Genomic DNA, 19,205 nt, shown 5'->3' with positions numbered 1-19,205 from the left:
GCAAAAAATAACCCACCACCACTGACAAAAAAGAAGTACTTTCCTAGGAAGTTACACAGAAAAACATGATTTGTGATGTCAGTCCCTATGACCTGATAAATAAGGCAGACCAAGTCATCAGCCGGAGTAACCTGGCACAGCTCTGGTGAAGCCAATGGAACTAGACTGGTCAATACAAAATTTGAAACTCTGGTACTGAACTTGTACAGTTTTTCTTTTTAATCCCATGCCCCTTCACATCCATAAACACACAGACTAGAGGCTACAGATAAACATCTGATAAACATCCTAGATGGTATTTTCAAGAAATAATAAAGAAGACTTCGTTACTATCGCTCCAGGCTTTTGTACTGCAGATAGGCAAGAAAAAGGACTTTATGACTTATGTGAACTGGCTTCTGATTTTTAAGATCACTTAGTTATTTGCACAAATATTTTTATGTGATATCTTTTCCTCTCCAGTGGTTTATTTTTTTTTTTCATCTCAAACTTCGAAGTTAACTTCAGTGACAAGCTTTTCAAGGCAAGGACTGTTAATGTGCATATATAGAAACTAATGAAAGGAACTCTCAGTAAGCTGAGATCCTGCCATAGTACCAAAATAGAACTCGTTCTGGTGCTATATAGAAATTTAAACCAATATGCTTTGCACACCATCCCAAAATCACCTCCCCTCTGCTCCTCTATCAGCTATGCCATATGTGTGATTCATGATGCAGGAAAATATTTTCTTCCAATATATATGCAAAAGCTTCATGAAACAAAGTTGTGATTAACTAAAGTTAAATCAAGTCACCTTAATTCAAAGAGGTATGAGCTTTAAAAATAGGTATTTATTAAGAAACTGAATTTCTAAGTAGTATCCCTCTTGGTGGTATAAATATCTGACATAGAATTAATCAAGAGAGCGTCTTGGAGAAAATATTAAAGTAGCATACAATTTGATACCACTGCAAAAAAGCAATCAAAGCAGAGCATGGCAATAAATTAATATAAGAAGTTATATACCCAAACCAGACTAAAAGTAATTTTGTAAGTCAGCAGTAAAAAGTTAAATAAACACTAATTTAATGTATTTTACATGCAGCAGTCAATAGATGAAATACTTTACTGCTCTCTAGCTATATGAACACAGTCAGCTGACAGAAAAATTGAAAAAAGAAAGAAGGGAAAAACACATTGCTATACAGGCCCTAAGCACCATGGAAAGCACGAGCACAGAAACACGGGAGAGAAACAGACCTCTTGGGTCTGGGAAGCTGCTTTTCAAGGGAAAATTGCAAAAGGGAGTTTTGATGCAATGACCTCTAGATAATGGTTGCGACCTATTTTTACCATGCTGCCTTTCTATCCACTTTTTTAAGCAGCACAATCATCCCTTTATAGGGAACAAGCATTTCACATTCCTCTAGGGTATGCATAGAAAGGAAATGATTAGTTCCTCCAAAGAAGTATCCTGTATCAGAAGCAACAAATTTCCTGGCAATGTGGAATGAGGAAGAGAAAGATGGAAGAAACAGAACAAGGTGTCAGTGCAATTTCTAGGGACTACCACTTCTCAAAACCCCTTGTGCTTCAATTGTTGACATAAATATTCATCATTAACATCAGGTATAGGACTCCATTCATGAAGGGCCCCAGAGAGAACCTGGAGAAGTTTTAGGAAACAAGGCTGCCAATAGTAAAAGAATAATATGATTAATTTAATACCCGAAATTATATATGCAAGTGAACATATGACAGTGTATCATACTATATCACACACCGTCTGAAGCTTTCTTCATCTTTTTAAACAAGTAGCAGCAAACTTTCCTTCAGATAAACATCCTAGATGGCATTTTCAAGAAATAATAAAGTAGACTTCGTTACTATCGCTCCAGGCATTTGTACTGCAGATAGGCAAGAAAAAGGACTTTATGACTGAGCCGAGAAATAAATGAAGAGCAAATTCATAGTAGATTTATGAAAATCAGACGATGATAGCAAAGCAGAAGAACGAAGAAACACTGGAAACTGAACTGCAAAAAAGCAGCTGAATGAAAGCAAGAAGCAATGACTAATGATGATACAACCAACAAAATTAATGAACTCAGGCTTTGACTCTGAAAGGTACCTAAGCAAGCGCCTGTTGTATAAGACATCTCACTGAGGTCCCTATGCCTAAAGCCAGGCACAAACTTGATAAAATTGTCAGCAGGTTAACTCAACAACAACATTCTTCAAAGCCTTCCTTTAACTAAATGAATGTAGACATTTGGACACTGATGGTTTTCTAGTTAAATGCAACAAAGTTTCTACTGATTCAATTAGAACAAAGTCCTTTGAAACGACAAAATACTCTGTAAGAAACACTATGGTGATCAGAGGACTGCTAAGTGGCCTCTTGATAAGAATTCATAACGATGTTGTCCATTTATTTACTGTTTCCATGCCACAGGTAACTTAAGCAATAGCTGCTTAGTAAACCAAAACCATAAAATAATCTGCAAGCTACTGGGAAACACAACAAACAAATGATGCTCGGGATGAATTAGGAAAGCTATTAAGAAACAGAGTGGGAATCACAAGGAGGAGTGTGTCTTTTCCTTCCTTGGGGTCAAGGAATGCTTCTATCACAGAATAAAATACAGTGTCATCAGGTGTCATCGCATTAATACATCAGAGAGCCTTCAAGAAAGACACACGAATCTTGCTATCATTTGTAGGACCTTTTTTTTTTAAAAACATTAAATTTTCACTAGCTTAGATGGGGAAAAAGGATGGCATATAAAGGGAGAGAGGGCTGAATTAATATTCATAAGCAACATACGGGAAGAATGCAGAAGGGGTGATTTGACGCAACTTGGAAAGGGAAAGGAGAGGCAGCCATTAGTACTAGAGACGTCCTGCACAACACACTCTACTCTCAAGCAAGAATCGCAATGCCTTTTCCCCATCCACACGAAATATCGCCCTGCTCTGAACAGCTTTTGGATTCCCCACTCCAGGGCACTCCGGGGAGGAAACTGTTTTGGCTGAAGTTCGGCAGGAGCAGGTGGCATTCACCAGCTGCAAGTAATTTTGCTCTTGTTGGCACTGCAGCAGTTCTTGGACTTCTCACAGTTTGTGTTCAGTGGGGAAGGGGCAATGGGGAGGGAGCAAACAAGTCCTCGGTGGTGTTTAACAGCATCCCAGTCTTCACGGCTGCCTTTTCCAAGCTGGCAACTCTAAGCACACAGCAGAAGAAATAGTGCTTTCAGAAGATGCCTGCATGGATTTGCCAGCATGGGGTTCAGGTTTGCTTGTGCTTCTGTCCTCTGCTGTGAAAGCACATCGCCTCTGACACAGCTGCCACTTCAAGGTGGAAACAATCCTGCAAGGCAGATGTTAATATTGCAGGGGAGGCAGGAAGAGAGAGGAGGAGCGCAGCTTATCACCAGGTGTAAGTGTTCTCTCTGCAGATGGACTAGCTAGCATCAGAGCCTTTCAGAGCACCCCAAAACACATTCCTTTTCCCAGCATCTCTGCTGCCAATTCTCCACCTTCTGTGTGTGCATGCGCGTGTCTACAGAAACAGGGGCTGCACTCAGAAAATTTCTGGGGCTACTGTAAAAGCACAGTAGTACAAATACTTCAATTATTACCTTTAATGCCATATTTCATCAAAGAAAAGAAAGCGGAATCTGGATACCACAAGTGTGGCAAAGCCATTTAACTGTTTGTCTGAACTTAGTTATTTCCATCTTCAGAAGCCATCTGAGAAATCAAAAGGTAAGCACAGGAGCAGGAGAAGAGCCAGCAGTTCTCATCACAGCAGAGGGAACTCAAAATTGCAAGAGCATCTCTTCTAGGAGAATTTTTAAAGTGTTTTAAAAATCTTAAATTCTTCTCTTTTCTTTCTACCTTCTTCTTCAACTGTGCACCATGAAAGCCCTTCCACCTGGAGTCAGAAATGACTCCTCGAAACTGCGACATACTCTGCTTGCATTCACTGATGTATGCAACAGTCCAGCCCTTTGTTTGAAAGGTTTCTTTCATTTCCAAATGGCACAAGTGTCATCATGTGCTATAGTGATGCCACTCTACACGTGAACATCACGCTGAACCAGACTGGCACATGTGCTTGTGCAAGGTAGAACAGTCATTTTTTCCCCTCCAAGCTCATCCCTGACAGACACATCCTCCTTGGCAAAGATTAACACTTTGCTAATGAAGTTACCTCACGATCTTTTATTATAGCTGGTGTCTATTCTGCCATTTAACAACAACCTCTTTCCATCTGCTAAGGTGGAGCAATCAGTCAATGCTATTAATATTAAAGAAGTTCTATTGCAGTAATAGCTAGAAATCTATTTACCCAATGTACTGCACAAATGCAAAGGTAGGCACTGTCTCTATGCTGAAGAGCAGTGTTATATAGGTACTATATATAGTACTGAATAAAATGAACAGCTGAAAAATACATAATATGTTTTATTATAGAAATACTTTATCTTCATTCACAAGCAAGTGTTTTTCACAGATTCCTCCTAGAAATTCTTTCACAGTGATGCTACACAATATGGCCAACTCCACTGATATTATAGGCCAACCTTGAGTTTGTACCAAAAGCGTACTCAGTAATGCAAAGAGATCTGTTGGAAACCCCTCTAGCACGAGTGAACGGTCGCCATCTTGCAGCAAAGCTAGACAGCAAGCTCCTCAGTAACGAAAGCTGCACTGATCTGATTGCATGAGTCAAAGGACTACTCATCATGATGCAAGATGGCTTGAAACAATAGCATTTGCTAGAGTGAGTGGTGGATGTGGCATCCACGTCTCTCTGTGGGAGGGAGAGTTCAGATCATCAAGTGAGATGAGATTTCAGGAGGTGAATAAGCTACTTCAGCTGAATGCACATTAACCCTCAGGTGTAGCAAAGAAGAAAACATTTGCCCTGATTTTTTTTTTTTTAAACAGATTTACTATTTCTAAAGGAAAAGCAATGAAAAACCCTTCACTTCCTAATGGTCTGAGAACAGCAATAACCTAATAATGTTTTTCTTATGGACAAAATACCCCCCAATATTTATAACGAACCATTACGGCATGCATTGCAACTTTACAAGCCTTCATCTAATTATTTCCACTGAAACAAACACACAAATCTTCCAGCTCCACAATGACACACACAGACTCTCCAAGCACCAAGCCTTCAGCAACCTTCCTCTGATGGACACGTTTTTTTCAGGAAATGACACAGTGACATAGGTAAAAGGTGATTTAGATAGACTGCTGTGTCACAAATTGTCAGGATCTGATTTAAAGACCTTGCCTTTGTCAAGAAAGACAGTTGGGTGTCTGCTTTAAAGAAGTACTGGGAATATTTTCATCAAAGGTTTGAATTGAAAAACAGTGGGAGGTAAATATCTGAGATGTTGCCAAGAAAGACCACTATATCCGTGCAATTACCATTAACAGGGGACAGCAGTGGTTCAATGAAGTAATTCAATCTGGTGTCCTACATTTTATCAGACAGCAATTTTGAGTTCTGACATAAAAGGCTGAGAAAGAGGATTGGACTCTTTTCTGTGAAATTCAGCCTTAATTCTTGCAATCAGGAGATGTGTTCTCTGCTTCAGCTACAATCCCACTATCCCTCCCAGTGACTCAAAAGAAGAATATACTAATATTCGCCATAACACTAATCATTCACATAGGTACAAGTCATACTTTGGGCAAGTTTTGGAACGAAGTGCCTGCAGTATTAAGGGAGTTTTTTTCCTTACTTAACTGTATCAGTATTTCCTTATTTGTAAATTTAGCAGGAAGAAAAAGATCTATTGTTTAAAAGATTAAATAATATGACATAGCCTAAATTAGGAAATGTGTTCTTCCAAAAGATCAGAAAGCGAGGGAGAGAAAGTATTTCTTCAGAAGATGGCAAAATGAACAGTCTATGGAAGCTCACAAATAATACCATCACAGGGTTTCTCCTCATCATTAATCCATTCATACTGCATACTGCTGTTTCCTTAGAGGCTTTTGTACTTTCTCCAGAGTAATCCTACCAGCTAGTCAAATGACAGTACTGGTGATTTCCAAGGTCACCAACTTTGCACAGCAGCTCTGCATTCCACCTCTGCAAGGCAGACCTGAATGACACACAGCTCCTGGCCTTGACAGCAGCATGAACTTTCACACCACCTCAGCACAGCACTCAACATTTCGGTAAGAGTCACCAGATTTTATCCTTTTAAGTCCTTTCTATCATAATCCTTTTTGCCATAACCCCTTCTTTTTGCACAAGAGTGTGCTATTCTATAAATTATCAAGTTACATAATGCAGAAATCTTACAAGGTTTTCCACGTAGGAGAAAATGTTCATTTTGTATTTTTTCTGAGTAAAATCACACCACAAACAATAACACCAGCAGGTAATTTGCATCAAAAACAGTCCAGTGTTGCTCTTTCCACTTGGGTTACAAAAAAATTCCACAAGGTTCAAAACTTTAGTAGCAAGAGCAAATTGGCTCTTGTTTCACGCAGAAGATGGTCAACCACTTTTAAATACGATGCAAACCCAGGACTACCAATGAAGCACTCAGGGATTGCATATCCCTTTTCAGGAAATTATATAAAATCTCCTCTAGAGACCCAACACTATCTTTTCTCCAAAATATTAAACACACAATGAATACGTTCCATGCCACTGAGTATTCTCTTTTAATGATATGAAACTGAGACCCTTGGAAAAGGAAGGTTTTGTGTATGACAGCTTAACTGCTTGCAATCAAACTAATTTGCAGTACGATGACCTGAAATGAGTTTAAGAGCACCATAATGCATGTTTAGCAATCAGTGAAGCAATTCTTTATTACTCAGGTTCACATTTGCAATTTGTGTCACATGTTGTGAGAAAAAGAGGGGGAACACAAAAAATAATTCTTTTGCTTTGCAAGAGCTGATAAGCAAAACATGAGCTACATGTAACATGGGGCATAAAAGACCAAATTTAGACTGACAGCAAGTCTTAAGTCTTTCTGCTACTCATAGAAATCTTACAGTCTCCGGAAAAGGAAATTATAAAATGAAAAAATTGCTTATAAACGATCATGTCTTGATTTTTCTAAATTGATTTTTGTTGGGGAAAAAACGATTAAGGACGTGCACCTGAAATACCATCAAAAATGTGTACTGAGTATGCCTTAAGGTTTTAAAACTGTAAATGAAGCTATCTACAAACCGCTTGCAACAGTCCTCTCTTCTGCTGATGCAAAAAGTTAGAGACCCTTCCGGCAAATAATGGAGATTTTCCTATCACCCCTTCAAATACTGAAAACGTCTTCTTTCCTTCCTTTCTCCCTTTCTCTCTTCCTCCATTCCTCTCTTTCTTTACACCATCTCTATTCGTAAGATTTGTTATCCTTGGGAAAAAGATGGCTCCAACAAGGTAAGTGGAGAACTATACATAGAAGCAGAAGGAAAAGGGGCTAACAAGCTCAAAGCATTAGGTGACGAAATGCAAGGGCACTAAACGTAACACCACGCTAGAAAAAACCCCACAGGAACCACACGAAAGGGCAAAAGTGAGCCAAAGATACTACACAGCACAGGACTGCTCAATTCTAATAACTAAAGCAGGAGTGGGCTTGGGCAAGAAGGAGAGTGAAGGCCTCCCAAGACAGCCAAGCAGCACACTGTAGCTCAGCACTGTTCAATCATAAGCAATAACTCCCACGTGTTCAAGTGTATCTGGCATCTGTTCTAAAGAAATTAATCATTGTACTGTTCAGACAGAGGATAAAAAAATCTGTGTTTCAGCATTGAGGGGTCAAACCTGAAAGACTTGAAGTTCTGAAATCTGATCTCGGTTCTGCTTAGTTGGGCAAGAAACTGCTGCTGTGCCCTGCTTTCCTTGTCTAAGATTTGGACAATATAGTTTCATCCAATTCAAAGAACTGTAAGGATTACTACTTTAAATTCAAAGCATTTTATTCAAAAAGCACGAGCATGCATTAGGGCAGGGTTCTATAACGTATGAGGAAATACCATTCAGAAGAGCTGCAAAAATAACTCAGGCCTTCATCATCTCTGTTCAAAATGATCTGAGTAGAGACCTGTCTTGACCGAATTTCAGCCCAGGTAATTTATTCTGCTTGCCTTATATAATGTGTGTTCTTCTTAACCTCTAGAAAAACACATAGTTTTGTTCTCCAAAAACAGTTGTTTTGCTCCAGCTATTCTAATCATGATTAGTGGGATGCTGGAAATACACATATGCCTGCTTTTGCTGCTGTTCTTGCTTTGATGGTCATATTGTTAGCAAACTCTTTAATGAGTCTCAGTTCTCCCTAGGAACTGCACTACGTTTATAAATGCTAAAATTAATAGACCTGGGGTAGATTTTATTACACATAATGTATTTAGTTGGTAATGATGATGCCTCCCTTACAGCAGCTATTACAATAAGCTGCAGTTTCAATGGCTCCTGAAAACACAAAGACAACACCCAAAAAGATTTCAGATAAAGAAACACCAGGGTTTCCAGGTCTCCCTGCTCCACACCAAATCTGCTCCACTGGGGTCTGCAAATACTAATAGGTAATTATGACCCACAGAGAGATTTCTACCGGGGATCTTGTCCACCTTTCTTGAATCTGAATTTACTATCAGAAGATTCATAACCTCTGTTGTCAGCTTCACTTCCGCAAAGAATGGGCACATGGAGATTTTAAAGTGGAGCTAAAATGGATTTCAGTATACCCTTCACAATAATAGTTGGCAAAACTAATTACAGTGAGAAAATTGGAGATCATTCATTACCTACTAAGCAAATTAGGATTTGTTAACAATGATTTATAGTGCCAAACACAGGATAACAAGGATTGTCTTTTCAACTGTATTCACAGGGGACATGACAGTTTATTAGGTGTGGTGCCATCCAAACAGCCACTGCTGCAGTGCTTTTGTAGACCTCATAGTACTTCCCATGGATACACATTTTTACATAAGCGAAATACATTTAAATGTTTGGCTTCTAAAGTCAAGCACTAAAAATAACGAAGCAACTTAACCTACTTGCAAGAACAACAACTCTTTATTTACCAACATCACTGTGTACCTGATGTGTTATATCAGTATTATATCCCATCTATAACATTAGCTGGTTGAATTTCTTAAACCTCTTTCCAATTATACTTTTGATCTAATCTGTTTGTTTCTCTCCTGTGGAGACCAACGGGTGTTACTGTATTCTCCTAGAGTGGAGACTCTTAACACATTCCCACCAGAAGAGAGTCAACAACATCACGGATTTGATCACCTCGAAGAACAAAACATAGGCTACTTACGATTGCTGACATTGCATATAGACCAGGCAATGAAGGAAAATCTAGTTTTAAGGTCTCTATCTGAGAAAATGAGCCTAGGAATGGGCTGGTATAACTAATTCCACATTTCTTCTGTAAGGTAATGTCTCAGGTGAAAATCCATCCTATTGCATAGTGAAATAGCTGCCCTTATCTAGGCCAAATACTGGTTTTCCATCATGTCTATACTAATACCGCTGATGCTCCACTTATTCTCCTTGGGATGAGTTTTTAGAGCTCTGAGTAATGTAATGCAACATTGCACAACACACTGTCCCAGTGGCATGCTGTAACTACGCAAACATCTGCTGAACTGAACCCACTCAGGGCCAAATTGGATAGCACAACTGATTAGCTAGAGCCTTTGGGAATATGCTCACGATTTATGTTTGTCTGAGTCACCAGCCCATGTGCAAATCACATTTTTCGTTTTTCTTTCTTTTTTTAAGGTGGAGCAAGAACATTGGTTGGAAAAGAAGTGTCACAGGAGTTTCTTTCTCCCTTCCAACTCCCCAGTGTTGTTTCTGTCACCAGATTACCAAGTTCTGTCCAGCTCTGAAAAACCCACAAACTGCGTGCTTTTTGCGGGAAAAAACCCCTGCTAACCAAAAATAAGCATTAAAACAACAATGGAACAGAAAACCCTCAGAAATTGCCACTTCAGAGAATGGCAAAGACTTCAGAATCAGACCAATGCAAGAAGTGGAAGCAAGTTGCTATAAACAGAGAAACTGTACAATTGCCAAAGAACCTGCCAATCTTGGAATTTGGGTTTGTTGTTTAAAAATAAAATACTCAGTTATTTATGTCTTGATTTCTGTACAGTTTTATGTTGCAAACCAATACACCACCTGTATCCTTTAACGTGAATTTGGCTCGGTGCGAGATACACAAAGAAAACTAGCAAAAATCATTCTTTGTAGTCAGAAAAGAGAAGCAGCTATTACTATTATTCAAACTCCAATCATTCTAAAACATCTCTCTCAACCTCCTGAAATCACAGACAGCTGGACAATGTTAAAAAAAAAAAATCACACATTTCTACTTTCCACTTTTAAGGTAAAAAGGTGGGGTTCTTTTCCTAAAATTCTAACTACTTTCCAGTTATCAGATCTGACTTTTTGACAAGATGTAATCTACCTTATAATCGATCTTTGATGAGAGACAATGAAAATTTGCAATGCAAGAAATATCAAAGACAACCAGGAGATTTTCCAGGAAGTAATTAGCTCTGACTTCTTAGGGTGCAATATTAACAGCACGTCCAAATGTTTTTTCACACGCACCAATCAGAGAGTGGACTGATCCCGTAGAAAACAGTAAGTCAGGCCAGAACAAAAGGCTTATAAGAGAATTAGAATGATTTTTACCTGTCTGTTCTGACCACTGATTTAATAGTATGGAACAAGGATAGGAAAGCGTCCACTCTGACAAGGGGCACCAAGACAGGTGAAACAGATTCCAGCAACAATGAAAACGGCTTTTCAAGGTAATCTCCTGAACACACTAGCACTTGTGAAAGAAGTAGAAGATAAGTTGTTCCTAACTGAAAAAAGACTTTGAGAGGTACTTAGAACTCCTCAACAACTTTGCATCATTAACACTCATTCAGTGGTTACTCGGATGTGTCCCGCTTTGCTGAAGGCACCTAATTAGAAAGGCTGTTTAATCAATGGCTGTTCTGACCATCCCAGTTAGGTATGAGTTAGGCTGAATCACCTGAAGGAGGTTCCCAGCCCTCTCCATTGACTTCACACTGAAGGTGGGTTATCGAAGGAGGCAGTACGAAAGCCTTCCCAAGAGCATGCAAATTTTTCCTTTACCTACTGCTTTTCAAGAAGCACTAACATAGAGGCCACAAGAACATAAGATTCCAGTCTCCAACTTTGCCACTCACAAATTTACCTAATTATAGCATAACACTAGGTAAGATTTCAGCCTTCACCCCTACTACTGGAAGTGCATAATGAATTAGTAGGATGCAACTATCACACAGAAATTAGAAAAATGGTTTTGTATTGCTGGTATCAGGTTTATAGACGTTTCCTTAAACACTTAGCGACTTCAGGAGGCTCTCCATAGAATAAAAGGATCCAAAAGTAATTTTTGCTTTCCTGCAGCATGCACAGCATCCACAAACATTGCAGGCACATGACCCTCCACCCATCAAACCCGATTGTCTGCCATTAAGCATGGTTCTTAAAGGAGATTCCTTTAGTCCAGCAAGTATTATCGCCATTATGTACATACATGGCCTATACACAAAGATTCTGTTAATACTTGGATTTACACAGCAAATGGAAGCTACTGAATCCATACCTCAGTGTTCATCCACTTCTGAATAAAACCTGCTTCCATCCGTGTTTCTGCTTTCTGTAGTAGATGTGCTTGGACACTGAATCTACTGTTAGCCCATTTTAACTTACCTGTTTGCCTATGTTTCCTTTGGTGCGCTACAGTATGTGACATTTTATAGTCCAAAGTACAACATACATTGACCAATAGTGTCTGCAGGCAAAAGCTTTATTATTATCTATTAAACTAAAAACTATTGTTTTATTTGAGACCAATGACCCTTGTTCTGGGTTAAAACTAAACACAAAACCTATCAGTCTTATCTAGTTAAAAGCTTTGGAAAAAAGAAGTCAATTCAAGTGCATATTCTTTTGCACTTTGATAATACAGTAATTACTTTTATCAGAAACACATGCTAATTGGATCATTCCGGAGCATTTTTCTCATTGTCTGGTACCACAAAACACATCTGGGTTTTATTTGCCCCATGTAAGTTAATAAGGGTACAGACTTTTTTAAAACAATAAGCAAGATAATCCTAAAAACAATTTTCCAAAGTGAAAAGGGATGAGAAAACCCCCCACATGTCATCTAAGACTGTGTAAGTGTAAAAAAGGTTTTAATATAGAAACAGAAGGATATTTTCTATCTACTCAGCTATTAGTGAAAAAAGAAAAAGAAAGTCAAAGAAAACTTATTACTATGACTATACATAAGAAACACTCCAGTTAAAAATATCATATTAATGGAACCTAATAAGGGATGCCTCCCCCACCTACACAGATCCACACTAGTATGATTTAAAGTGCCGATACATTGGCACTGGAAGATGTCAAGCTTCTTCTTGTTACTAAATCCCTAACTTGTCGGAGCTGGAAACTTTCAAGCTTTCTGATGGAGCACAGGGTATGTTGACACCTTCCAGATTTTCACTTTACTGGACCAACCCACAGACAGTATGGTGCAAGGGAACAGCAGATGGCTTTTCTTCTGTTACCTCTGCTTCCTAAAGATGAAGCTGAACATTGTTCTTAAACCATGCATATTCAGCTCTTGCTATAAGAAGAACAAGGCTTATTTATGTTAAAGCCTTCCTTCCCATATTATATTTGTCCCATTCCAGAGCATGTCTGTGTATGTTCATATGATTTGAATTTTATGTGCCCAGACAAAGAAAAGCAATTTGCCCTGAACTATGGAAAAAAATTCAAGTTTTAATTGCAATGCAAAATAAATGTTGAGCCATTTGATATTATTTTTCCCTTCATCCCCTTCCTCTTAAAAATACATATGCACAAAACAGAGGAAGTGCTGAAAAAAGGAAACCAGTTTTTTCCTGTTTCGCAACTTACCTTACACTGGTTTTAGCTTAGGTGCAATTAGAAAAACTACCACAAAACTTTTTCAACTGATCGTGCTCTTTTCAGACCTTACCACTGGCAGAAGTATGAACATTCAGCTTGTGCAGAAGTCCAATGTAAATCCAGCAGGACACAGCATTTCTCCAGGTATTAAGCAATTTCTGTGCTTGCATATTATACTTTATGTGTGAAGTCACACGTACACACTTTAATCCCATAACTTTCTTATAGGATCACAGACCTCTCTGAAAAAAACCTAACTTTCACCATGTACTAATGGAAGAAAATTACTCTGGGAATCTGACAAGAGAGCAACAAAGTTTTCCAATCATGTATACTATATAGTTTTCTTTCCGCGAGAGTTTGATGAAAAGATAGAAGCAGGCTTTGATTATACTATTAACTATATAGAGCGATGCCATAGAAAAAGTCTCACTCCGTTTTACCCACCTGTTTTTGGACATACGGAATGCTCTAGGTCTCCTATACATGTTATAAAGGCAGAAAAGACACGCTTGGAGAACATAGCCTAAGTTACAAGTGAACCAGGATATAAGCAATTTAAACACAAATCTTGGAGGAAAATAAACAGTGCATTGGATTGACTGGAAAACATTTTTTACTCCCAAACTTAACTATGCAAGTAAAAGGTATATTGATGAATGTGGGAGTAAACAGAGAGAAAGGTATGAATATAGACTGTTAAATCAATAAAGGGACGTGCAAATAAATAACAAAAAAAAGACTGATCAATTATCAAACCAGCTAGGGCCTTATCCTCTCCTCATGGCATAAAATGTAAATCTAGCATAAATACAATTACAGCTGCATTTTCCAAGATCATCTGTGAGACATGGGTCTTTTAACCAACAGGTAGAAATCACTGATTCATGTTCTCCGGACTGTGGTAAACAGGAGATGAGACAAGACTGCCATAATGGGTTCTTTAAAGTCTATGAATCAATGAGAATTGGTACAAGGGAAAATCAAGATTCTACCATCTCAGATCAGAGAGCTGGTAAGACCAGGTTCATTTTATTTGCTATAACTGTGTAAATTAAATACTGTTGGAATGTATGTAGTAATTAGTATGACACCGGATTAGTTCAGGAAAACATTGACCACCATGTCTCAAATAATACTTACAATGCAGTTGTGGAGGAAGAAATAGAAAAAGAGAAGTTAACCTATTGGGCAGACTGAGATTGGTTATTTATTCTTGTTTCCATATAATAAGGCACTTTCGTTTCAGGGGTAATGCTATGCTGTAGAGAGGCACATGTGTTAAAGTTGAGATACACTTACAAAGTAGCCTGTTCCCAAGCTGGAAGGAGCTGAGCTCTGCAATAAAACACAAAGACAAAGTGAAAAGTCAGTGATGGTCTTTAACACGTTCCAATCCACATGGCTCATTACCAGCCCTTTCCAAGCTTTTCATCACTACATCACAGCACCAATGTGCTGCCCCTTGTCATCTGCTACTGAAACAAACATGGTGTTGCTTAATTTTTCCCTTTACATCTCTCAACGACTCTGAGATGGTAACGTGCTATTTACTGAATTCCAAGCTTCTGCGGTGGACGTAATTGCCAATTTATTTGACAGGCAGCTGGGTAATGAATTAATGATGGCATTTCGCCCTGCACTGAGACTAAACAGACACTCATCAACCAGCCTCCCTGACATGCTGACATTCAATGCCCTGGACTCCAGCTACTCAGCTTTGTGGCCACAAAGGGGCAGGTGGGAGGGGGAAAAGAAAAAAAATGCAGACTGACTTCAAATCAAAAAGCCCGGTGGGTTTGGATGACTTTTTCAGTGTATGACCTGTTTGCCAATTTATTCCCGAAAGGCCCTGGTTAGTACACACATAGTGCTTTTCTAAAATGAGACATTTTGTAAACATAATTAGTAGTCTGAAATGTAAAGAATGCGTGGGCACAGAGAAGCCGCTTCAGTCAATGTACCATTTCCTGGAGAACACAGTCACTACAATTTCCCATTTGGATGTCCACATTGTTTGACAAACCAAGGATTTAAAAAGAAAAGAAAAAACAAACAACAAATTATCTACAGTGTGAAATAGATTTCAAAACTCAAACCCATAAAAATAATTAAAACTAATATTACTACCATGGAAATTAATCAAAAGGTTTAAATGCTTAGAAAAAATGCATCATGAAATTCAGCTTAAGTGGGACACAATCACAACCTCTACATTCACAGGAATTAAGGAGATAAAGGGTTTTGTTTCATTAGTTTTTCATCTAAGCAATGGGGATTACACAGCAGGTTCTCTGAGAGGGACGGCGAGAGACCTAAACATCTCAGTCCTAATCCAGGTCACTGGCTGTTACATTAAAGGGTGAACAGTTCCCAGCACTACAGCCCTACCACCTGAAACACTTCAAGCCAGGCTAGCCAATGGACAGGGAAGCGAAATGCAGAGCGTAATTCTCTTAGTGAGCAGTGGGTTGTCCAGATGACCAGTCTTTAACACCTAGAGCTCAAGTCCTGTTTCTGTTCTGTAGCACAATCTCACTTTCAGTAGTGACACAGCTCAGTGATTACCAGGAACTGCACAGAGGCCTCAACCAGCCTTGGCAAACCACTGGAAACACGCGGAATTTGCATCACTGTTCTGAGACACTACTGCAGGGAACCCTAACAGCAAATTCTCTCAATGTCTAATCACAGAGCGCAGCTCTGACATAAAAGAAAATACACCCCTACAAGGGGCTCACGTTATCTTTTTACTGAACTCGGCACAGCAGAAATAGATTGTGCCAAGAAATTTAAAATTAACAACAAAATTCATCATAAATAATCAGAATATAACTGTGTGTTCATCAAAGCACTATTAAAAAGAGAGGCTTAGAGAGGTTACGTACATAGAGGGGAAGGCCTTCTGGTTTAAGACATTAGAAGTTAAAGACTTAGCAAGAGGAAATCACCTTTGCAGTCACAAAGGTACCAATATCCTAAAATCAACAAACTCTGCTGGGACATCTTATATGAACAAACAAAACTGCTACGGAAATTTGGAAGGTATGTGGTTGCTGTCTCTTAATACCCTCTATCTTACATGTTGCAGCTACTGAACCACTCGAGATCTGCAGTCTACAGATTTGGTTATCAGTGTGCAAGGGGAGCTCCACAGAAAGACATTCCTAAGTCCTTCTGGCCCCACTCTTGCTGCTCTGGGTCCTCAAGCTCCCTCTGCCACCATCATCCACAGCAAGACCCACCTGGTCCCAGCGAAGACGCCCCTGAAAGCGCCTCTGTAGCAGCATCTCACTGTGGTGCAGAGGAATGGGCAGTGCAGATTTGGGAACAGATGGCCATGAAGACCCTGGGCTCAGCCTGACTGCTCTGCTTTCCTCTACGTCCCCATGACCATGCAGCTGGGAATAACCTGGTAACCGCCACAGCCCCAGTCATCACACAGCCCAGCTACTGTTTCCAGCTAGAAAGTCCCCTTCGTGGGCCACATACACTGGTTTTGTAAGCCACTGTGGCCCGTAGACTGCGGCTCTGCAACACCTGGTAGCACATTTCAGCACACTCCTGTTTAGTATCTAATGCATTTACTTTCCTGGTAAAGCACATCATATATACTGCCTTTCACTTTACTCATTCTGCTTTCTGCATCATGCCATTTAAATTCTTTTAATTTAAGCTAGAGATCTACCCACAAAGTACAACACGTGCAATCATTATAACTGCTTTTGTTAAGCTATGTACAGATGCCAATCGGGTCCCACTCTTTTACTCACAACGTTTAAAACTTACTTTACAGGCTGAAAGCTCCAAAGTTTGCATTCTGCATCTGTGTGTAATTTTTGTCTGCTTTTTCTTCCAAGTTTTGGAAGGATCAAGTATCAAAACAAAACAATAAAAAGGAAGAAAAAAGAATAAGCAAACAAAGTATTTCCCACTGAATATTTCCATTCCTTTAAAAGCGATGCTGCAATGGCTATGGGAGGACAGTCAAAACATAGCAGTCAAATGACTTTCACTGAAAAGAAACGACTATGCATTTTCAGGGCATTTGAGTTTGCTGGATGGAAATACAGCCCTTCACATATCGCATGCTGCATATGGATAGTACAGTTTGCAAACTCTTTTTAATTGAAGTAAGAAAGACTGTATTGCACATGCATGAATGACTAAGTCAGCTGTGTTGTGAACTGTGTGTTGACAGAGCATATAGGCTGAAGCGAGGGCTATGCAAGACGACAGCTTCTCACCTTTTTTGATAATTCCCAATAGCGAAAAGGATCCTACTACCCAGTGCCCAGCCTTGGTACCAACTGATGAATATGATACTGTGTATGCAGCATCTTTACAAGCCCATGGTGAGTCGTGATCCTGCACTGGATGGTTCTACATCTCTTATATAAAGTGTGCCTATAATAGAGGTAACGGTTTCACTTTCCAAAACCCTTTGTAAAATTCGACATTAGATATACTATTTGATATTCACACAACCACCAGCAGAAGCCTGCATCAGGTGCCCATCAGCAAAATGCAAGTCACTTGCTCTAAAATTAACAGGGTTTTGGTTTTGTTATTTTCCTTCTGCTCCTTCCCCGCCCCCCCCCTTCTTTCCTTCCTTTTTTAAGGAGAACTTTTGGCCCAGGAGCAAAAATGTAGTAACCCTTGTGTAAGCATTAGTTTATTGTGTACCAAAGAAAATTACATCCTTGAGGTCTTGGAAGGCACAGTTATACCCATTTTGCATATATATTGTGCATTACTTGGGGAGCTGGGTGGAGAGAAAGACTGTGTTGTACGTATTTGTTCTGGCTATTGTTTATGCAGGTCTGACTGAATGAAGGAACAGTGGGTATCATTTCAATTTCTGATGTCAACATCAAATTACTTATTTAATTTCATGCCTGGTGAAGCATTGTATAGCTACACGCAGAATCATTTCACTTCATTTGTTATGCTGTGTTTTCTTGGCGATTGGCTTGCCTTCCAACTGACAGCTTTAATTACGACATGAATTTGATTGCACTGCCGAGGAATTAACATAATGCAACAAAGCATTTAAGCACCCAGCCTTAGACACACAAGCACACACATACACACCCTCGCATACACACACACACACACACACAAAGAAGCAGCCACTGCAGCTGATCAGCTTCTGGTACACACACACACAAACACACACTGAGCTTTGCTGATGTTATTCCACTTTAGATCCAGCCAAGATTACCGGGGATGTTCTGGAGAAGGAAAAGTACTAAGGATTTCAGAACACATAACCCAAACACTGTTCCTCAATTTGTCTTTTTTTGGGCTTGGTACACAGGTGGGAGGGATGGGAGACAGAGAATTTAAAATATCCCACATTTAAAGCCGAAACCATGAGCTGCCCACAGGATCACTGGGCACGTAGACACCTTCCTTTTCAAAGCAGACAGCAACGGACCTGGTGGGAAGGGCACCCCAAGGCCTTATTCATCATTGATACCTCACTGTAATCTATTCTCAAGCGCAAAGTACACAGCGCAGCAGGAGCACACAGCTACAGAACACTGAGGAAAGGGACGTGTTCATGAAAAGAGTCTGTCAGCTTTGATGAGAGCTCAAGACGAGACCTTTAATGTAGGGGACAAATGGAAAGATTCCTGTTCCACTCCCTATTCAAGAATTGGAACGATATTCCAGACAGAAAGGTAACAACTGTTTCTCCCGGCTTGTAATTCCTTGTTCAGCAAAAGCACGCAGAAGCCAGGCAGTCCACGCTTCTGTTGTGTGGCACGAGTGGAAGACCCGTGCTGCCTCCCAGCTGATGACCACATGTGAGAGGCTTTTACTATTCATCCCCTCACTGAAAGCCTGCAACCAACACCAGAAGCAGCAGGCGGGGCTGAGGGTGCCCAAAGCAGCTTGTCAGCCCTCTCCCGTCTGCACAGGCTTGCACTGCCACTGCATCGTCGTTACCAAAATGATGAGCAAGGTTCCTTTCACAGGCATCAGATTTTTAACAGGACTAGCAGTGACTTCACAGCAGAGGGTGAGCTTCAGTTCTGTGGTAGATCAGGAATACAGGAATGTGGATCAAAGAAATCAGGGGGTTTTTATTTGTTTTTGATTAGCAAAGAGGTGGCTGAACCCTTGAATACTCTATGTATCTACCATCCAGGTTAGCTGTAATTCTCATGTTTTCCTCAAATAAGCTCCTGGCTGCTTCGCAAAACATGGC

General features: G+C 39.8%; 1 protein-coding gene across 2 annotated transcripts in view; it reads right to left on the bottom strand.

Moving 5' to 3' along the window:
* Nucleotides 1–19,205, bottom strand: part of AUTS2 (activator of transcription and developmental regulator AUTS2) — a 795,462-nt gene that overhangs the window by 416,260 nt on the left and 359,997 nt on the right. For both annotated transcript variants that reach the window (XM_082008612.1, XM_082008613.1), the window contains exon 4: nt 14,291–14,326. In XM_082008612.1, the coding sequence (XP_081864738.1) occupies nt 14,291–14,326 (36 nt within the window). The remainder of the gene's footprint in view (nt 1–14,290; nt 14,327–19,205) is intronic.

This window comes from Phaethon aethereus (assembly GCF_964289735.1).
Source record: "Phaethon aethereus genome assembly, chromosome: 19".
Taxonomy (NCBI): domain Eukaryota; kingdom Metazoa; phylum Chordata; class Aves; order Phaethontiformes; family Phaethontidae; genus Phaethon; species Phaethon aethereus.
This window is presented reverse-complemented; position numbering and strand designations above follow the sequence as displayed.